Consider the following 17,535-nt stretch of genomic DNA (forward strand, 5'->3'; position numbering starts at 1 on the left):
AAGGAGTATATTTCTTGATTTGGGCTGTGCAATGTCGTCTGTGTTGTTCTGGAAGGAGTCACCCAGTCTCACCCTTAAAGGGCAGAAAGATAAACTGGCTGACTTTTCACTCTGCTTATGCAGATAGAGTGAAAATACAATTAAAGGAAAGTCAAAGGAGAGTAGCCTAATCACTCACAGTTTTCAGACTGGAAGGGGAGAGGAGCCATATCTTCCTGCCACTCTCTCTCGGGGGTCGATGATGTACCAAGTAGCTGAGGGAAATATGCAGACAGGAGAAATTGGAAACAGACAGTAGTAAACTGGAAGATTATTTTGGAAGAGATTCAAATGTCTGACTTCATGCATTTGTCTTTAATGGTGCTACAGTCCCATCCCAGAGGGAGTCCTGATGGGATTTTAAAAGCAACAGAACACCCCAATGTGAACACTATTTATTACCTTTGCATGACATGAATCTGCAAACACAATATGATGGTGTTGCTGCTTTACCCCCTATTTCGGGGAGGCCTATTGGAAAAAATGCGTAAGCTTCTAAGGAACCACACTGAATCGCAGACAGAAAAGTGTGTGTGTGTGTGTGTGTGTGTGTGTGTGTGTGTGTGTGTGTGTGTTGCAGGACTCTGCTTTCCCCTTTGGCCCATCCCACCCCCCTGATTTTGTCTTGCTGGCAATACTTTTCTGATTAGAAATCAGACTTCATGACTTTGTGCAAAGGTTTCTGGCAGAATAGTTCCATCCGAAGGCTGATCTCCAGCATAGTTAAAATTGACTCCTCCTCCAGCAACAGGACCTCCTCTTTCTCCTCCTCTTTCAACCTTCCAGGTTGTGCAAATCTGCTCCAGAGGAAGGGGAAATCCCACAGCATGAGGGGAAGTTTGTTCCACTCCTAGACAGATCCAGTTAAGTGTCACCCAAAGCATTTATTTGCTGCCACAGCAAGAATAAATGTAGAAATCCAAGTAGCTAAATAATGAGCACTTGCACCAGCCCTCTGGAACCACGTTTCAAGTTGCTGATTTAAACAGCTGCAGCAAAATCTTTCCCCCTCCATTTGCAGAATAGTTCAACTGTTTCAATACTTCAGACCCAATGACTTCAAACTACTTCATGTTCAGGTGTTTACTTCTTAATATACATGCAGAATCCATGGAAGCGAGGTCCCAATCATTGTCCGTGCAAATATGCTGGCACAAGTTCTATATCTGGGCACCATTGATGCCCAAGGTGAGGCATATGTGCCCAAGGTCAAGAAGTGTTGTCAGAATATATCCCCAGACCACTTGAGTTCTTCTATGGCAGAGTTGCTTTTGTTCATGACTGCATGGTAGATCCCTGTGGACGTGTGCCACCAGAAGGGGTGACCTCACAGCTAGTTTTTGGCCAGCTAGGCTTTTGCAACTTGCTAAAAACCAAGTACAGTGGTACCTCGGGGTAAGAACTTAATTCATTCTGGAGGTCCGCTCTGTACTTGAAACTGTTCTTAATCTGAGGTAACACTTCAGCTAATGGGGCCTGCTGCTGCCGCCGCTCCCGCTGCCCCTGAAGTGTCTGTAACCTGAAGCGTCTGTAACCTGTGGTACCACTGTATAACTCTTTCAGAACAAGGGGAAACTTTTTTGTGTGTCAAAGCTCATTTTAAAATGACTGGGTGTTTCTTGTTTTGGTCATCGTTACAGTACTCTTTTATGCTATGAATTGTACCGTATGTGATTTTTTTTTTAGTGGTGGATAATTGGCTGTATTAAGGAGTTTCATGGTTTAACATGTTGATGTGGGTTTCAATTGTACTTTTGTGGTTTTATGTTGTAAGTCACTTGGAATACTTCTGCAGATAGACAGACGAGCAGGTAGAGTCCCCCAACATCTGCAACAAGAGTGCAGTTTGTCAGTTCTTGTACTGGTCTACCAACATAGTCCCATTTTCCATTGTGAGCAGTTTGGAGTGTCCTCCTCAAGGAATGCCTGGACTTGGCTGCAGGTGGTTCCATTTCACCAGAAAACTGCCTGATCATCACACAACATATGTTCTCTCACCTTTGTAGTTCCATGAAGGTTCAGGAGTTTGCAACTAGAGCTCAGAAGTGGGGTTGTGTTCTTGCAAGCATAGTCTTTGCCTGAATGATTCTTATGGTAATAACATAATGTCATAGGCCCAGTCTGGGCTAGCAAGCAAAAATGTTAGGCCACTCACTCTGAGTCATCCATAGTACACTGAAATATTGTCCTGCTGTTTTATTTACATGTGCCAGATTCACCCTACAGCAGAAATAGGCATACTTTTTTTAAAAAAAGATGGGGCTTTGCAAATTTGGCCAGTGCAGTTTTTGAAGTCCTATCTTTGCCCATGTGTAGCGCAGACTAGTGGATTTATTACTGGGCAGTGTCTTGAAAAGTGTGGGTTCAGTGTAGTTAACTAGAGTGTTGGGCTTAAAACAAGTCGATCTGGGATTAAATCCCCACTTAGCCATGAAGGGACGCGGGTGGCGCTGTGGGTAAACCACAGAGCCTAGGACTTGCCAATCAGAAGGTTGGCGGTTCGAATCCCCGCGACGGGGTGAGCTCCCGTTGCTCGGTCTCTGCTCCTGCCAACCTTGCAGTTCGAAAGCACAAAGTGCAAGTAGATAAATAGGTACCGCTCCTGCGGGAAGGTAAATGGCGTTTCCATGCGCTGCTCTGGTTCTCCAGAAGCGGCTTAGTCCTGCTGGCCACATGACCTGGAAGCTGTACGCCAGCTCCCTTGGCCAATAAAGCGAGATGAGCGCTGCAACCCCAGAGTCGGCCACGACTGGACTTAATGGTCAGGGGTCCCTTTACCTTTACCTTTAGCCATGAAGCCACCAATAGATGACAGACCTTCTCTCAGCCAGACCTCCCTCAAAGTGGGGGATGGGTAAGTCTCAGCATCATTGTCCATGAAAGGGGAATGAAGTCTTTTCTCACTGGACTAGTCTGAGGTTTGAAGTGTTGCTATGTCCTCTGAATCTTAGAAACAGCCACTTATAAACGGGTTCAGCTGTTTCCTTCATTAGGTTTCACAGACAATTAGATTTGATCCATAGTCATTTACACCCGGTCATAAGAGAATGTAAAATGTTAACCACATTGAGTGGTACTTTGGCCTGGTATAAATAACTTCATGCGGTATAAATTGCTATATAAATGTGTCCTGAAATGCTGCCAGCAAGATACATTTTGTGCCCATGTCGTGTCATTCCCCACACCCTGAAATGCCAGCCAGCTCCAAGCTACAGAAACCAAGTCATCTGTGTCCCTCTCTAGCTGGTGCCTGAACTCACTGTGCTCAAAAAAATACTAAGAGCTGATGCATTGAGCTACGAATTGGGGAGTCCTTGCTTCACATCTTACCTCTGCCATGAACCAAGGTGGCCTCAGGAAAGAGACCTTCCTCTCACTCAGCTCCCCCCCCCCCCATTCTCACATCACAGAACTGTTCCAAAGATGACAGCAAGATAATGCTTATGAAGCGCTTGGCAGCACTGTGCACAGGCTCCATGTTAAAATATTTGTATGTATCAGCAATGGTGGGCTACAAAAAGAATTCCAGTGTTGATAAGAGCAAGCTTCTGAAAACGAGTAGGAAGTCACAGACTAGTTCAGCTTAGTGTCCTGTGACTAGGGATGGGGAAATCTACCCATCTCGCTTTCCTCCTGTTTTTCGTTTTTCCAGGCTTAAGTTCAGTTCTCCTCATTTCCACACCAGTTTGCAGTTTATTTATTTTTAAGACCTCGTGAAAATTCATCAGTATTTTAATTTTCAGATTTCTCCTTCTATTACATATTTTTGTGTGCCACTTTACCTAGCATACACACTTTTTGCAAAGCAATTTCCCTAATATTTTGCATGTTATTTTCTAAAATATGCATGATTACACACCACCATGTCCCAGTAGGTACCTTTTTTTTCACATTACTTGGCTGGAGAACTGCAAGATTCAGAGAAGGGCAAACTTCAGAAGATGGCTGTGCTTCCGTTCCATTCCATTCCATTCACTTGGTTTTGGGGAAAGTGCAAATTTGGTACTTTCCCTTTTAAATGTGGACTGAATCGGACTTCTCCCTCCCCCCCCCCAACTCCCTGTGACTGAATAGACTATGAATCACTCAGTCAGCAAATCTTCTGAATGATGGAGATGTGGAGAAAGCCATCTGACCTGTATGGATAAATGGGCTCCCAGATAGGCCTCCTGTTTTCACACACCTCAAAGGCTTCCTCTCCAAGCAGATAGTTCTAGAAAAGCTCTCTAAAGCAAAACAGTCAGTCACAATGTCCTAACAAACGCCTCTGCCTTCCATTTTTCAAGACAATGCTGAATCATTTGCCCGGAACTCCAATTACAGAGGATCTTTGACACAGCGAAATCCAAATGGAAGAAGCAGGAAAGCAGATCACATCTTTGCGGCAAGTATTCAGAATCCAGCTCATTGCCCTTCTGTAAGCTGAAAGGTAGTAGACTAGCCAGGGACAGCAGAGAGGAGTTAGTGCAGGCCACCCCAAATCGAGATGCAGAAGGAAAACGGAGTTTTGTTTCTTGATCAGAGGTTATAAGTATGTAGGCAATTCAAAATGGGAGAGGTACAATCTTTCATGAGTCCAACTCCTGTTAATACGAGAACATGCATATCCTTGAATTATGCAAAACTCCTTATCAGACATAAAACCTCAGCGCCTAGGACTTGCCGATGGCATGGTCGGCGGTTCGAATCCCCGTGGCAGGGTGAGCTTCCGTCTTTCGGTCCCAGCTCCTGCCCACCTAGCAGTTCGAAAGCACCCCTAAGTGCAAGTAGATAAATAGGTACCGCTTTATAGCGGGAAGCTAAACGGCGTTTCCGTGTGCTGCGCTGGTGCTGGCTCGCCAGAGCAGCTTCGTCACGCTGGCCACGTGACCCGGAAGTGTCTCCGGACAGCGCTGGCCCCCGGCCTCTTAAGTGAGATGGGCGCACAACCCTAGAGTCGGACACGACTGGCCCGTACGGGCAGGGGAACCTTTACCTTTTTCCTTATCAGACATTAGACAGAATGAAAAGCAGCTGATTAGAAATTTCACAAAATGAAAGTACCATGCCTTTTGGTGACAGCCATATTGCCCAAACATTTTGTCCTCGACATCTGTGCATTTTTGGGTTCTGCTTTAACCCTTTAACTGCCTTAGTATGGTTCCTTACTTTGCCCTGGGGTGATTCCAAGACAAGAAAGATAGCATTGTGGATATCTTTTTTGCTATAACTTTATTAGTGGTAGAACCCTGTTCGGTGAAAAGAGTACACTACAGGCGACTCTCCATTTAGGTGGGGTTACATTCAAATCCCTGTGCACATCAGTGAAATTGCATAAAATGGGGAATCGCCTGTATCAGCTCAGCAGTCGCACAGGGAGGAAGTTTCCCCTCATGTCAGCTGTGCAAGCCCCTCTGTCCCTCTGGACTCACGTGAGCCAAAGGGACAGCAGGGCCTGCACAGCTAACCAGAACAGCTTACCACCCTGTTTCGTCCCTGCTCACTGAGTATCTCTGAAACGACCACCTTCACACCCTGCAAACAGTGAAATGGGGAATGTGGGTGAGCAATTTTGGCCCATCCTCATGGATACCAGAAGGGTTCTCATCAATGTTTTGATCCTTTACAGAAGCCTGTGATGACCCATCGCTCTTGAACAGAATGAAGTCTTCTAAGACCTCAACTCAAGATTTCATCCCTTCATTCTATTTTCTTTCTTTTCTTCTTTCCATCTGTTCACCTGCAGTGCTAGATCTACACATTTTCCTTCAGGGGTCAAAAGCCTGCACTGCTCCCACCCTTTGCCTGAGTCAGGAAACAGGAAAGAAGCAGATTGGAAAAGAATTCTCTGGGCAACATCCCTTTGAAATTTGGTTCCTACATTCATACTTAAGAGCCCAACTTAGTAAAAGGAATTTCTGTTCTAGGATTGACTTAATTACCTGCCCACATCTACTGAACAGGACATGTAGCTAAAATGTTTTTTCTTCATGCACTGCTAAAGTATGCGTCCATATTCTGATCATTTGGGCTGGTGAATTAAAGTCATGTCATGCAGGTTTCAGTGCTCAGCACTTCACAGTGCCCTGCAGTAATCAGGAGGGTTTTTTCAAGGGTCTGGAATATGGAACCAGAAGGCAGAATGCTGGGCTTGCAACCTTAGCTGCCTTTCAGTATCAGATGATACAGAACCCCCAGAACAGCACGCAGAGGAGAGGGGGAACATTCTGTCTGGCAAGCCAAAGTGCTTGCTCTGATGGAACGTTTGATCACCTTAGTGCAACGTGGGATTCTTCCCCAAGTGTCCTGTGGTTCCTTGAAGACTAACAAATTTACTGTGGCATCATAAATGAACTAGAGCCCATTTTGGAGCCCCATGGCAACGCAGGGCACAAGGAGAGCCTTGCTAGACCAGACCATTTCCCACAGTGGCCAACTAGATGCTCATGGAAAGTCCACCAAAGAGAGCAGGAGCAGCACAGTCCTCTGACGCTCTTCCTCCCCAGTGACTTACACCACAAATACATAGGTTTTTGTCAGCCTTCAAGGTTCACAGAACTCTCTGTTGGTTTTGGCATGCCAACGTCTTGCTGCTCTGCCTCGTTCTGGAATATATTAGGGCTCTGGTGCTTAGCCAGGAGTGCAGGCCGTGGTTGCACAGGCATTAATCAGAGAGGCTTTCTGCTCAAATTTCTCCATGCAAGGCATCTGCCTCTTCAGAGTTGCAGAAATGGTCTGTGCATTTTAAAAAAGTTATGGGGTGGGGGAGAGAGAGATGAGAAACTAAAATGGCAGGAAGTAAAATGGCAGAAACAGTGGAGCAACCATGGCAGAGTGGAAGGTCAGGACTTTTCAAGGTCTGGTCCCTGGTACCTCGTAGACAATACTGGGCAGACCAGAGGCAGAGATGCTTGTATGATCATGCCATTCCTTCCATGTTATAGTAGCATGTGTCTTTGCAGAGCTTTAGGTGGATGAAGAGCAGGCTTATGAGTAACAGAGCTTAAATGAGATATGAAAAGAATCCCCTATTCCATAGGCTCTAGCAGAGGAATGCAAAATTCTTTCTCCTGTTTCTGATAAGGACATTAAGTAGAGGCTCAAGGAAGCACATCTGAATTGCTGTTGAAGGCCAAACATTACAATAGGCAGATACGCTCACAGTTGCAGACCTGACTTCTTCCCTCTGCAAGTTGTCATGATAAATAAGTGATAGGATAGTTAGCTTTCAAGCCTGATTTCAACTTACTTCTGCGTTGTATAGAATTGTACTGTCTTCTTCAGGTATCCTTTGAATCCTCCTCAGGATGAATCAAATGTTATGACAAACTTGCAAATTTATCCCCAAAGAAATTGGTACCGTGAGCCAAATGACACAATTACATTTCGCCCTCACGTAGTCCATCTGGAGTTTCTGTTAAAGGGCATCAAATTCCACATTCGATTCATTTCCATTTTTATTTCTTTTCTTTTACTAAAATCCAAACCCTTTTTTTTTTTTACACAACCATACAGTGTCATCCTGAATGTCCAGGATTCATATGGCACCACTCCTATATGACTGGCACTCAGACACATGGAGATACAGGAATGCAATTTTTACCACACTGAGGGGTATACAAAGGACCCTTAAAATGTGTGCTCCTGCCTCCTTTGCTTGTAAAGCTTTGCCCTACGAACAAAGCACAGAAAGTGCCAAAGGCTCCTGCTAAGACAGCTCACTGCATCGCTGGCAGGAACCCTCTTATGCTAGGAAGCATTTCCCCCTTGCAGCAGCACCCTGAAACGTGTCTCATTTGCCATCAGCCTTTTAAGTGTCCCACATCCCCTCCAGTGATGTCCATTAGTTTCATGATGCAATCAAAGGCAGAAGTGCGTGCTGCCTTCAGTTCCACGGTTCTTTATCCCAGGGCTATTTTTATCAGATAACGTAGCTGTTGCGCAAAGGACCAGTGGAAGGCGGGGGCAGCAATGACCACCCCCAACCAAAGGCTCCTCACAGCTGCTTTACCCATTTAAAGAGAAGCCCTCGGGACAGAAGATGTAAAGAACATCGCCTCATGTCTCCTTTTGGCCTAAGATAAAACATAGTCATTCTGCTCATCTAAGCCATTGGCCTCTGTCCATGTATCTATCATATGTATATGCTAAATCATACAATAAACACTGGCATTGTGTTCCTATTAAGAAATGTTTCCTGCAGTATCTTTTTTTCCTTCCTGATTTCTGGAGGGAGATGGGGAGGGGAGGGCACTTCATGCCTACCAGCTCACACTTACGCCTTAACCAGCTAGTGCTAATAATGTCTTATTAGTGTGTGTGTGTGTGTGTGTGTGTGTGTATTGTAATGAGTATGAGTTACTCGTGCGTAAACTGCCGCCTTTCTAGGCTTAATTGCCTTGGTTAAACCGTTCTGACTGCACAGCCCATCTCAGCGTGGCTGCCTCAGTCGCTAGCAGAATCTGTCTGTGGGCGTTTCTTAAACCTTTTCCAGCATAGAAGCTGTCTGACTCCCAGTCGCCTCCTCCTCTCACAGCGCGGGAGTCTTCTGCGCAGGGAGGGCGTGGGTAGTGGAGGACCTGTGCTCTCCTCACTGATGTCCAGAGAAGAATCCCGGAGCTCTCCCTCCACTTCCCCCATTTGCCCCCCTTTATCCCTGGTGTTGCACTGATTTCCTTCCTCCTCTACCGAGCTGCTTCTCCCCCTGGTCCTGGGTCCTTCGCCTGCAGAATCTGGGAGCCTCCCCTTCGCCTCTCGCTCTGATGTCAGTTCCCTGACATATATATATATATGAAACAAAGTTTTGACGCCAAAGTGGAAAATGAAGAAATCAGGTAGTGAGAAATATAGCACACCATCCCTTTATATTTCCATCTTGCTTACCACACGGGAGGAAATTATTTCAGGTAGCAGACCGAATACTGTCCAAATCTGATTTGTGAGATTGTGAACCACAGAAGGTTTGTTGTCAAACACAGGTCTTTTAAGCAAGGTAATATACTTTATGTTCTTGAATGGAAAGGCTTGATAGTTTATCATTGCACAAAACAAAAGAGGCATTTTGTCATAGGTTTTCAGGCCAGCCTACAATGCTATGTAATTCCTAGCATTTCAAAATGGGATGGTGTAAACCTAATAGTGGAAGAGGCTAGGGACTTCCTGAAAAACCAAGGCTGCAAGGGCTGTGCCTTTAAAAGAGTTGCTGCTTCATTACAATCTTTGCTTGTGTTTGGATGATCTGACATTCCAAGGATGTCTCAGAGAAGATTGGTGCAGTGGGATAAAATTGAGATTCGGCCTTATCTCCTGGAAGTGAATCATATCCAGTCATTTCAGGACTTGTCTAAGTTTCTGCACAAAAGTTTTATTTGCTGGAATGCCACTAGAAAATCCTCCCAAGAATCCTTTTTATCTTCTTTTTTTAAAAAAGCACTGGGCATTGCCATTAAGATGGTGTGCATGTGCCGTATCTTGTGATCCATTATGTGGGAAAGGGCTTACCTGCACCCCCCCAATATATTATTCAAGTTGACACCCCTTTTTTATAAATATTTATTAAAGTTTTCACAATATTACATAATGAAAAAGAAAAAAGAAAAAATAGGAAATAAAAAACAGTTAAAAATAATTCCATCTTTACATCACTTATCTTTCATTTACTTGTTTCCCGGACCTCCTCATACCTCCCTTTTTTGTATTCCAGTTCAATTTATTTAGTTCAGCAATTTCTTTCCCTCCTTATTATCCTGATCTTTAATCTTAATATATTATAACATTAATTTTTTACCTATTAAAAATCCAATTTTTCCATATTCTTTTAAACCATTACAGCTAGAAACCACTTAACTTCAATCCAACATCATTCCAACATTCCTTAATTTTGCAATATTTCTGTAAATAGTCTTTAAATTTCCTCCAATCTTCTTCCACCGACTCTTCTCCCTGGTCTCGGATTCTGCCAGTCATTTCCGCCAAGATGACACCCCTGGAGTCATTGACAGCTAGAGCTGGCAATCTTAAGTTCAGTTCTCCGCATTTCCACAGCAATTCATGATTTTTCCTCTTTTTAAAAAAAAGACCTTGAGAAAATTCACCAGGATTTCTGTACAAATTTATCCTCCAGCACATTGCTTTGTATTTTTCTTATGCAATTTCCCCTATTGTGCACATTTTGTAAAGCAGTTTCCTCACACAAGCATATTTTTGTATATTGCCTCCACTGATATATGCATTTTTACAGTGGTGGACTCTGGGCTCCCGGAATTCAATGGCGCCGCCGTGTGCAATGGTAGAATTCAGCTTCCCTGCCTCTTGGGCTCCATTCTACAGCATTGTAGGGGCTCCCTCTGCAAAGTGGCTGGTTACACTACCCTAAAACTGCACTACCCTAAAACTGCCTCTGATTTTTGTGCACAGCATATACATTTTTACCCTCATAACTTGGCTAGAGAATTCTACTGCAAAATCTGGAGAAGGGTAACTGTTTTTTGGTTTACTTCCTCACCCCCCCCCCCAAAGCTGGCAGGTTCACTTTTAAGTGCAAACTGAATCCAATTTCTCCTCCACCCCTATAGACAGCTCTTGTGGCTGCTTTGCCTGACCCCCAATACCATTGCTTTCCACGCCAACTCAGTCTTGCTCCTAGCTGCTCTGGTTAGGGATAAATAAAAGTACCTTTAGTGCCTTTCAAACCAATTTTTGGAAAATCAGGTGCTGCTTTTGGATAAAATAGTATATTTTGAAATGCCTTGGTTAGTTAATTCTGGTATGTTGACACATACATTGCCTGTCCAATCCTTGACACATTAGCCTTTTATCTAAAAGTCCCATGTGGGAAACTCGCTATTTGCTTGAAGTCCAGAAGAAGGCCTTCATTACTGGGCAGGGAATATTATGTTTCCTAGTTGCAGCTGCAACCCGCTAGAGAGAGAATAGCTTGATGTACTGTTTGCTCAAGACAACAACCTAAGCATTAGCATATGGTTATGGTAAACATCCCTGCAATTCTCTGTGCCCAAAGAGGCCCCCACTGCAACACAGCTAATACAAAACACAAACACCACAAATCCTAAAAACCTAACTTTCATGTCTTATGTAGTACTAAAAACTAAACATGGCAGACCTTGGCAATCAAAATCTAAAGTATCCTGAAACCACAAAACACAACTTTGCAAATAGTGGAGAGTTTGTCCAAATAAATCCCAATCATGCAACTATAACAAAAATGCCACTGAAGTATAATTTATGGCTCTGAAGCAAGCTCCCAGACATCCCTGTGCAAAACTTGGATTTGGAGACCCCCTCAGGTCTCTCAGTTTTCACTGAGACAATTCTGGTACCAGAGATCAGGCCATCCCAGCTCTCCTCCTGTCCTAGGTATCATAGCAGCCGCAGGTTTATATTACAGACTAGTGTTCCTTAACCATTTAAACTACGTGTTGTTCTCATCATCTGTCAGCCATCAGAATAAAAGATGCAATATAAATACACTTTTCACTCTTACAGCACAAAAACGTACAGCCTGAGGTGGAGAATTATCCACTCCCAAGAATGTTTTCCCCTCTGGGCCAGAATTAAACAGGGATAGGGTAAATTTGTGCTTCCACTCCAGTAAGTTTTTGCAGAACCAGGAATAAATCCATTGTGTGGCACCAAAACTCTGGAAACCCATGATTCCATAGTGAACACACACACACACACACACACACACACACCCTGTAGGTGCACAAGCAACTGCCAGGCCAGAGACGAATGGCTGCTTGCATCTTTATATAAGAGGCAAAGACAGGCAGGATGCAAGCAGTGTGTGGTTTGCTGTGCTGTGCACCCCATGGCTGAAGATCAGCCCAGAAGAAGAATGGAGAAAAGATGGCCTTCCCCTCTTCTGATCTCTTTCAGTGCATGCATTGAAATGTAATGGATCATGCTCATGGTTTCCATTGTATTTACAGTGACATGGGAAGCGAACCCTACCATGCAGAGAGGAGCCCAGAAACGCCACGATAGATTTTGTTGTATAATTCCTCTCCCCTCTTGATAGGAATCCTCACAGTTCAATGTAGGGAGTTCTGCAGGCCACAGTCATGTATTCCGAGTTCCTGAGAATGAGGGTCTCTGGCTATACCTCCCATATCCCATCTGCCAATACACTCCTATTGCCTGTTTCTCAGTGGAGTACAAAACAATTTTAAACCATTTTAGATGTGGGTGTTTTTAATCACTGTTGAAATGTTTTGCTTTATGGTTAATTTCTTTACTTTTGCTGCTTTGCTGTTTGCCATCCTTGGCTCCTTTGGAATGAAGGCTGAGATAGAAATTTCATCATCACCATCATCAACATCAAGACAAACTGGAACAAAATAATTACACATTTGATTCCTGCCTTGCAAGGCGTTGGACTGAATAATCCTTGCGGTCCCTTCCAGCTCTACAAGTCTATGATTCCATGAAAACAAACAAGATGTACAAATGTATTCATGCAATTTTGCCCAACTTATTCTAGTTAATCAATGCAAACTAAGTGGTCACACAATATATGGAAGATGACATAGTACACAAAGGCAATTCATTGGCAATGGTCTCCATGTGGACAGAAGGAAGGAACGGGGGGGAGCTTTGAACATTTGCAGTCAGTGGCGTAGCGTGGGGGTGCAGGGGGGGGCGGCCGCACCGGGCGCAACATCTGGGGGTTAGGGTTAGGGGGCACAAATCCACGGGTTAGGGGGCGCAAATTACTTGCCTTGCCCCGGGTGCTGACAACCCACGCTACGCCACTGCAGTATAATCTTGGAGTACTGGTTTTTAGGCTGCAGCCATATAAAATGTAATGTAGTGCAGTGCACATACACATTCTCACCTGGGAGAAAGTCTGCTTGAACGTGGTGGGATTTACACCAGAGTAGGCATGCTTAGGATTGCCTTGTTAATAACCAAATATGCATTTTGGGTTATTAGAGTACTATACAAAAGCTGAATTCTCAGGTGCAATATAATATGAAGAAGGACCCATCTTTTGCAGCCCATAACATAAGTTGTTATGGGATGATGGGAGGATTATGCTGAGATGCCTTGTTCCCGTCTTGATGATGTCACAGGCAGTCATACATAGACAAAGGGACAGCATAAAAAGGAATAGAGCGACCACCGGCTCTCACCGCGTCACTCACTGAAAAGAGAGCAGAGCAGAGCCACTCTCCGTCACTCTAGGAAAAAAGTAAGTATTCCTCTTCAGTTCTGCTTTTCATTGCCTGTTTCAGAAAAAAGTCGGGATGAGTGAGACTAAATAGAAGGCATGCTTTGTGTGGCACCTGTAGCCTCATCAAATAAATTTGGGGAGCGGTCTGAGTAAAATGGCTTTCCATCCCATGCCCACCGTGAGCATTTTCTAACTTTGCTGCTTTGTTGTGTGTATGTGGGCTTGTAATTTCATTTTAAAGTGATAATGGCTTGCTAGGGTAATAAAAACCAAAGGGGTTTCTAGCTAGATCTTCTAACAACTTACTTTTATTTTCTGAAACCAAAGCTCAGGGATCCCCTTTTTGAGATAAACTAGTGCTGCTCCCAGTAAAACAAAAGAAACAGTAGATGATGCTGTTCAATAATTTAGGATTTTTAAGATTTTCAAGAATAAAATTGTCACTGCAATTATTTTAGGTATATAGCCTAAGATATTGACATAAATGACAATCCCCTGGGAGGCAATTATTATGCCAGCTTTCCAGTTGGGAAACTGAGGCTGGGAAGCAACAAGTGACCCAAAGCCCGTGTGTGAGTTCCATGTCTAAGCTGTGGTTTGATTCAACCTTATTTCCATTTAGGCTTGCTGGTTTTCAGAACGAACAGTTTGCAATGTATTTTGCAGCCAATAAATACAACAACATGGTTGCTTTTGGCGAGAAGCCTTTAAAGGTCAGGCTATTATGTGAGGATGAACAGGAAATGTGCCAAAATGCATCAGGACTTGGGGAGAGATGCCCCTAGTTCAGCAGGTGTGGTCAGCACATAGGAAAGAAGTTTCCAGACCCAGGAGAGGTCCCCTGCGCAACAAGTGTGATGCTTAGAACTGGTAGAAAGCGTTGTGCTTTCTGTTGGGTCAAGGCTGCACACAGATCAGTTGTCACAGACCCAACTCACTGTGCTTCCCTGCAACTGAAATCTGCACAGTGGCTCACAATTCCAATCAAATGTTAGCTGAAATGTCTTACCAGTTTAATTTGCATGATAAATGCTGGGCATTTTTTTAAAATTTGGCTACAGTTATCCTGACTACAGTCCTGCAAAACAAATGCATATACATGTGTATATGTGGGAGAACAGCTTCACACCCCCAGCCGGAAGTGCCTTTGAACTTTCTGCCTCAGCTTTTTGCACAGCTGAACAGGCAAGCAAACTTTAAACTGAAACATTGAGATGCTGGAGCCATTGCAGTAGAAGTTTCAGAAGCATCTCCAGCTCTGCACAGAGTTCTCCCCTGGCACTTTCATGCCATGCTGTGGGACAGCAGCTCTAGCTATGAGCCAGGGCACGTCTGTTTTCTTTCTCTCACCAACAAAGGATTCAGGGAGAGACATAGCAAGAAAAATTGCAGACACCCTGAGAGTTAAAACAATTCTGCTTCCTTTTCGAAACACATATTTACCTTAAGTTCTTTTACTTAAAGACTGCAAGAGAATGATGGCAGTTGTTCTTCCATAGGTGAAAAACAACTTTTATTAGCTAACAGGCTAATGTAGAGTGAAGGTTAAAATGTCCACATTTTGAAATACTAAATAGGAAATATTGAAAGTAAACAAGGGGCACCCCGATCCAAATATGGGCGTGTGCACACTGCAGCTGCCCCTCTCCTTTGCCTGCGTCACAACTATGATGTTACATGTGTACATGAGGACTTCGTTCACACAGGAGACCTTTCATGGTTACGCCTCCCGAATCTTCCTCAAAGTTACCTGTCGGCACCAGAAGGTGATGCTTGGTGGGATTTGCTTGTGCTGTATGTTGTTGTCTTCTCCCCTCAACTACTACTTCCCCACCCTCCAGATGTTCTGGAAAGCTGAGGTCCTTTGCGGAGGCATTTGTCTCCATGTTTTGTGTGTGTGTGTGTGTGTGTGTGTGTGTGTGTGTGTGTGTAACTCTCTTCTTCTGCTGAGGCTTCCCACCTAACAACTTGAGAGCTTCTGATCCTTATAGGACCAAGTAAATCATTTACTTATTTTCATTTTATCGTACTTACTCTCCAAAGAGCTCCAGGCAGAGCCAGGGACTGGCTCAAGATAAAGCTTTGCCTGAGAGGGATTTGAACGTAGGATAGGGCTTCCCACTTTAAACATGTGATGGGCTGGGATGTGTAGAGTCGATTTCAGCTTCTGCTGGAGAATTGACAGACTTCTGGGTGATGCCTTTTTTAAAAGAGAGAGCGAGCCCATATTCTTCCTGGATGTCTCGATCAGGTATTGTCTCAATCAGATATGTATGGATAGATAAGGATATTCATTTTCATTCACATTCTCACTCCCCAACCTCAGACAGAGAGGATTTAGGCATAAAAAGCACCAAATCATGGAAAAAGTAGAAAATTTCTTTTAAAAAAATACTCTGTATGAGCAGTGTGCAACTGCATTGTCAGAGACCCAGACTGCATGAGGAATGCTACTCAGATTCAAGCTCAGGGATGGTGAGGGACTGAGGACAACCTGCTCATGAAGACTTGAGGACGGGACTTGCATGTGCTCACTTTAAGCCTTTGCATGTTCAGGCAAATACCTGAATACAGCTGAATACCTTTCCCTTCCCTTCCCTTCCCTTCCCTTCCCTTCCCTTCCCTTCCCTTCCCTTCCCTTTTCACATCCCCCACTAATAGTTCTTGAAATGAAAGTTGCAAACCTGTTGTGCATGTTGTAGAGTTTTGTGTTACTGCTGTCCCTCATCCTGAAGCGCACTTTTGAAGGGCACTTCCCTTGCCTGAAACTGATAGACCTTTCCCTTGTGACTGCAGTTGGGGCCTGAGCTTCACCAGGTTCCCCTTACAAGTCACAGAACCTTTGAAGAAGGAAAAGGAAACAGACATGAGGCTCTTCATCATCTGCCTCTTGTGCTTGCTGATGGACTGCCTGCTGCTGCCTGACGCCGAATGCCGAATCCTTGAGCGATCCATGGAAGTCAGAAGTAAGTTCTTGGGGACTGTACGGGGTAGAAGACAAAACTTTTAAAAGCAGCTGTGCTGAAGAGACCCTTTCTGAGGAAGCTGTTTATCACTGTAGCACTGGGAAATGGCCAGTGTCCCCTGCAGTGAGTTAAGGGACATGACAACCACTGATAACTGGATGAGCAGCTAGACCCGAGTGATGGGTGTGCAGCACAATCATCAAACTAGATGAAGTGGAATGTGAACTTTCATAAAGGAGTTCAGCTCAGGATAGGGTTTGCTGATCTGTAACATGCACTTGTGATGAGTCTTGAGGGACTTTGGGAGACAAGAGGAGGGAGCGCCTACAGAAGGTGGAGGGAACCTTTGGACCTCCAACTAGAGGTGGAACATTTTTGGAAGTTTTGAAGCCAGGGAAGAAAAACATTCCCCCTTCCTGTGTCCTGTCCCCCCCCCCCCCGGAAAAGTGGAAATTATTGGTTGGTTTTTCTGATAGCATTCCATATGCATAGAAAGTCACTTTGCTACATGGTGTCCTTCTTTGTGTGCTTCTCTTTCACTCCATTATTCCTGCCACTGCCACTCCTAGCACACAACCCGCAGGCGTATTAGGCAGGTGTAAAATTAGACAGATAGAAAAAATGCCATCAGCTCAACAAGGGTAGTCTTGCAAAAAAGCTTTGCTAGTGCTGAAAAGCTCACATTGCCTCCCCACAAACAAGTGTGCCAGTGCTTTAGAATATGGCAGAGCAATGCCAGGTATTCCGGTGCAGGAGTGGGAAGGACTTATCTTTTTCCTAGCCTCTCAATACCACCTGGGCTTTGCCTTCCAGATCCAGACATTGATCCTTCCTGGTACACGGGGCGAGGGATCCGACCTGTGGGACGGTTTGGCAGAAGGAGAGCAGCTGGAGAGAATGCCCAGAAAAGTGACCACCGGCCCCAGCAAGCCTGTTTCCCCATAGGAGACAGCGATGAGCAGCTGCAAGATGAATGATGCCTCGGAAGTGAACGATCTCCCATCCCGACAAGAAAGAACATCGCAATCTCTCCAGAGGCCAAATAAAAAATGTTGGACTTTTTGCCCTGTCTCTTTTATGTCTCATGCCAGAGGAGTAGAGTTCAAGAGCAGGGTTTGGCTGAAGAATTTCCTTAGACTATATCTCTCTACGCCCTCACATTGTATTCCTTTTACTGTCAAATTCATTTTCAGATTTCTTGCACCAGTAAAGGCTGTCCCTTTTGTGAACGACTTTAATGTGTTGCAGAACAACTATCCTTAAACTCCACTCCAAAGCACCCATTTGTTGATGATACAAGTTTTTGTTTCATTTATTTGCTTTTATAGTACCAGAGGTGTACATTCTTGGGACTTA

At 44.4% G+C, this 17,535-nt stretch overlaps 2 protein-coding genes across 5 annotated transcripts in view; both read left to right on the plus strand.

Annotated features, from left to right (window-relative positions):
* MLPH (melanophilin) overlaps positions 1–8,209 on the plus strand; it is a 75,799-nt gene extending 67,590 nt beyond the window's left edge. For all 4 annotated transcript variants that reach the window (XM_083473352.1, XM_083473353.1, XM_083473350.1 and 1 more), the window contains 2 exons: positions 4,326–4,423; positions 5,648–8,209. In XM_083473352.1, coding sequence (XP_083329478.1) covers positions 4,326–4,423; positions 5,648–5,674 — 125 coding nt within the window. In that variant the 3' untranslated portion in view covers positions 5,675–8,209. The remainder of the gene's footprint in view (positions 1–4,325; positions 4,424–5,647) is intronic.
* A 4,609-nt stretch (positions 8,210–12,818) lies between these two features.
* PRLH (prolactin releasing hormone) lies at positions 12,819–17,241 on the plus strand. The gene is made up of 3 exons (XM_083475614.1): positions 12,819–13,231; positions 16,010–16,179; positions 16,993–17,241. The coding sequence occupies exons 2-3, from the start codon at positions 16,080–16,082 to the stop codon at positions 17,154–17,156; spliced, it is 264 nt and encodes an 87-aa protein (XP_083331740.1). The 5' UTR covers positions 12,819–13,231; positions 16,010–16,079; the 3' UTR covers positions 17,157–17,241.
* The last annotated feature ends 294 nt before the right edge of the window (positions 17,242–17,535 follow it).

The sequence above is a fragment of the Podarcis liolepis genome (genome assembly GCF_965112155.1).
Source record: "Podarcis liolepis genome assembly, chromosome: 1".
Lineage (NCBI taxonomy): Eukaryota > Metazoa > Chordata > Lepidosauria > Squamata > Lacertidae > Podarcis > Podarcis liolepis.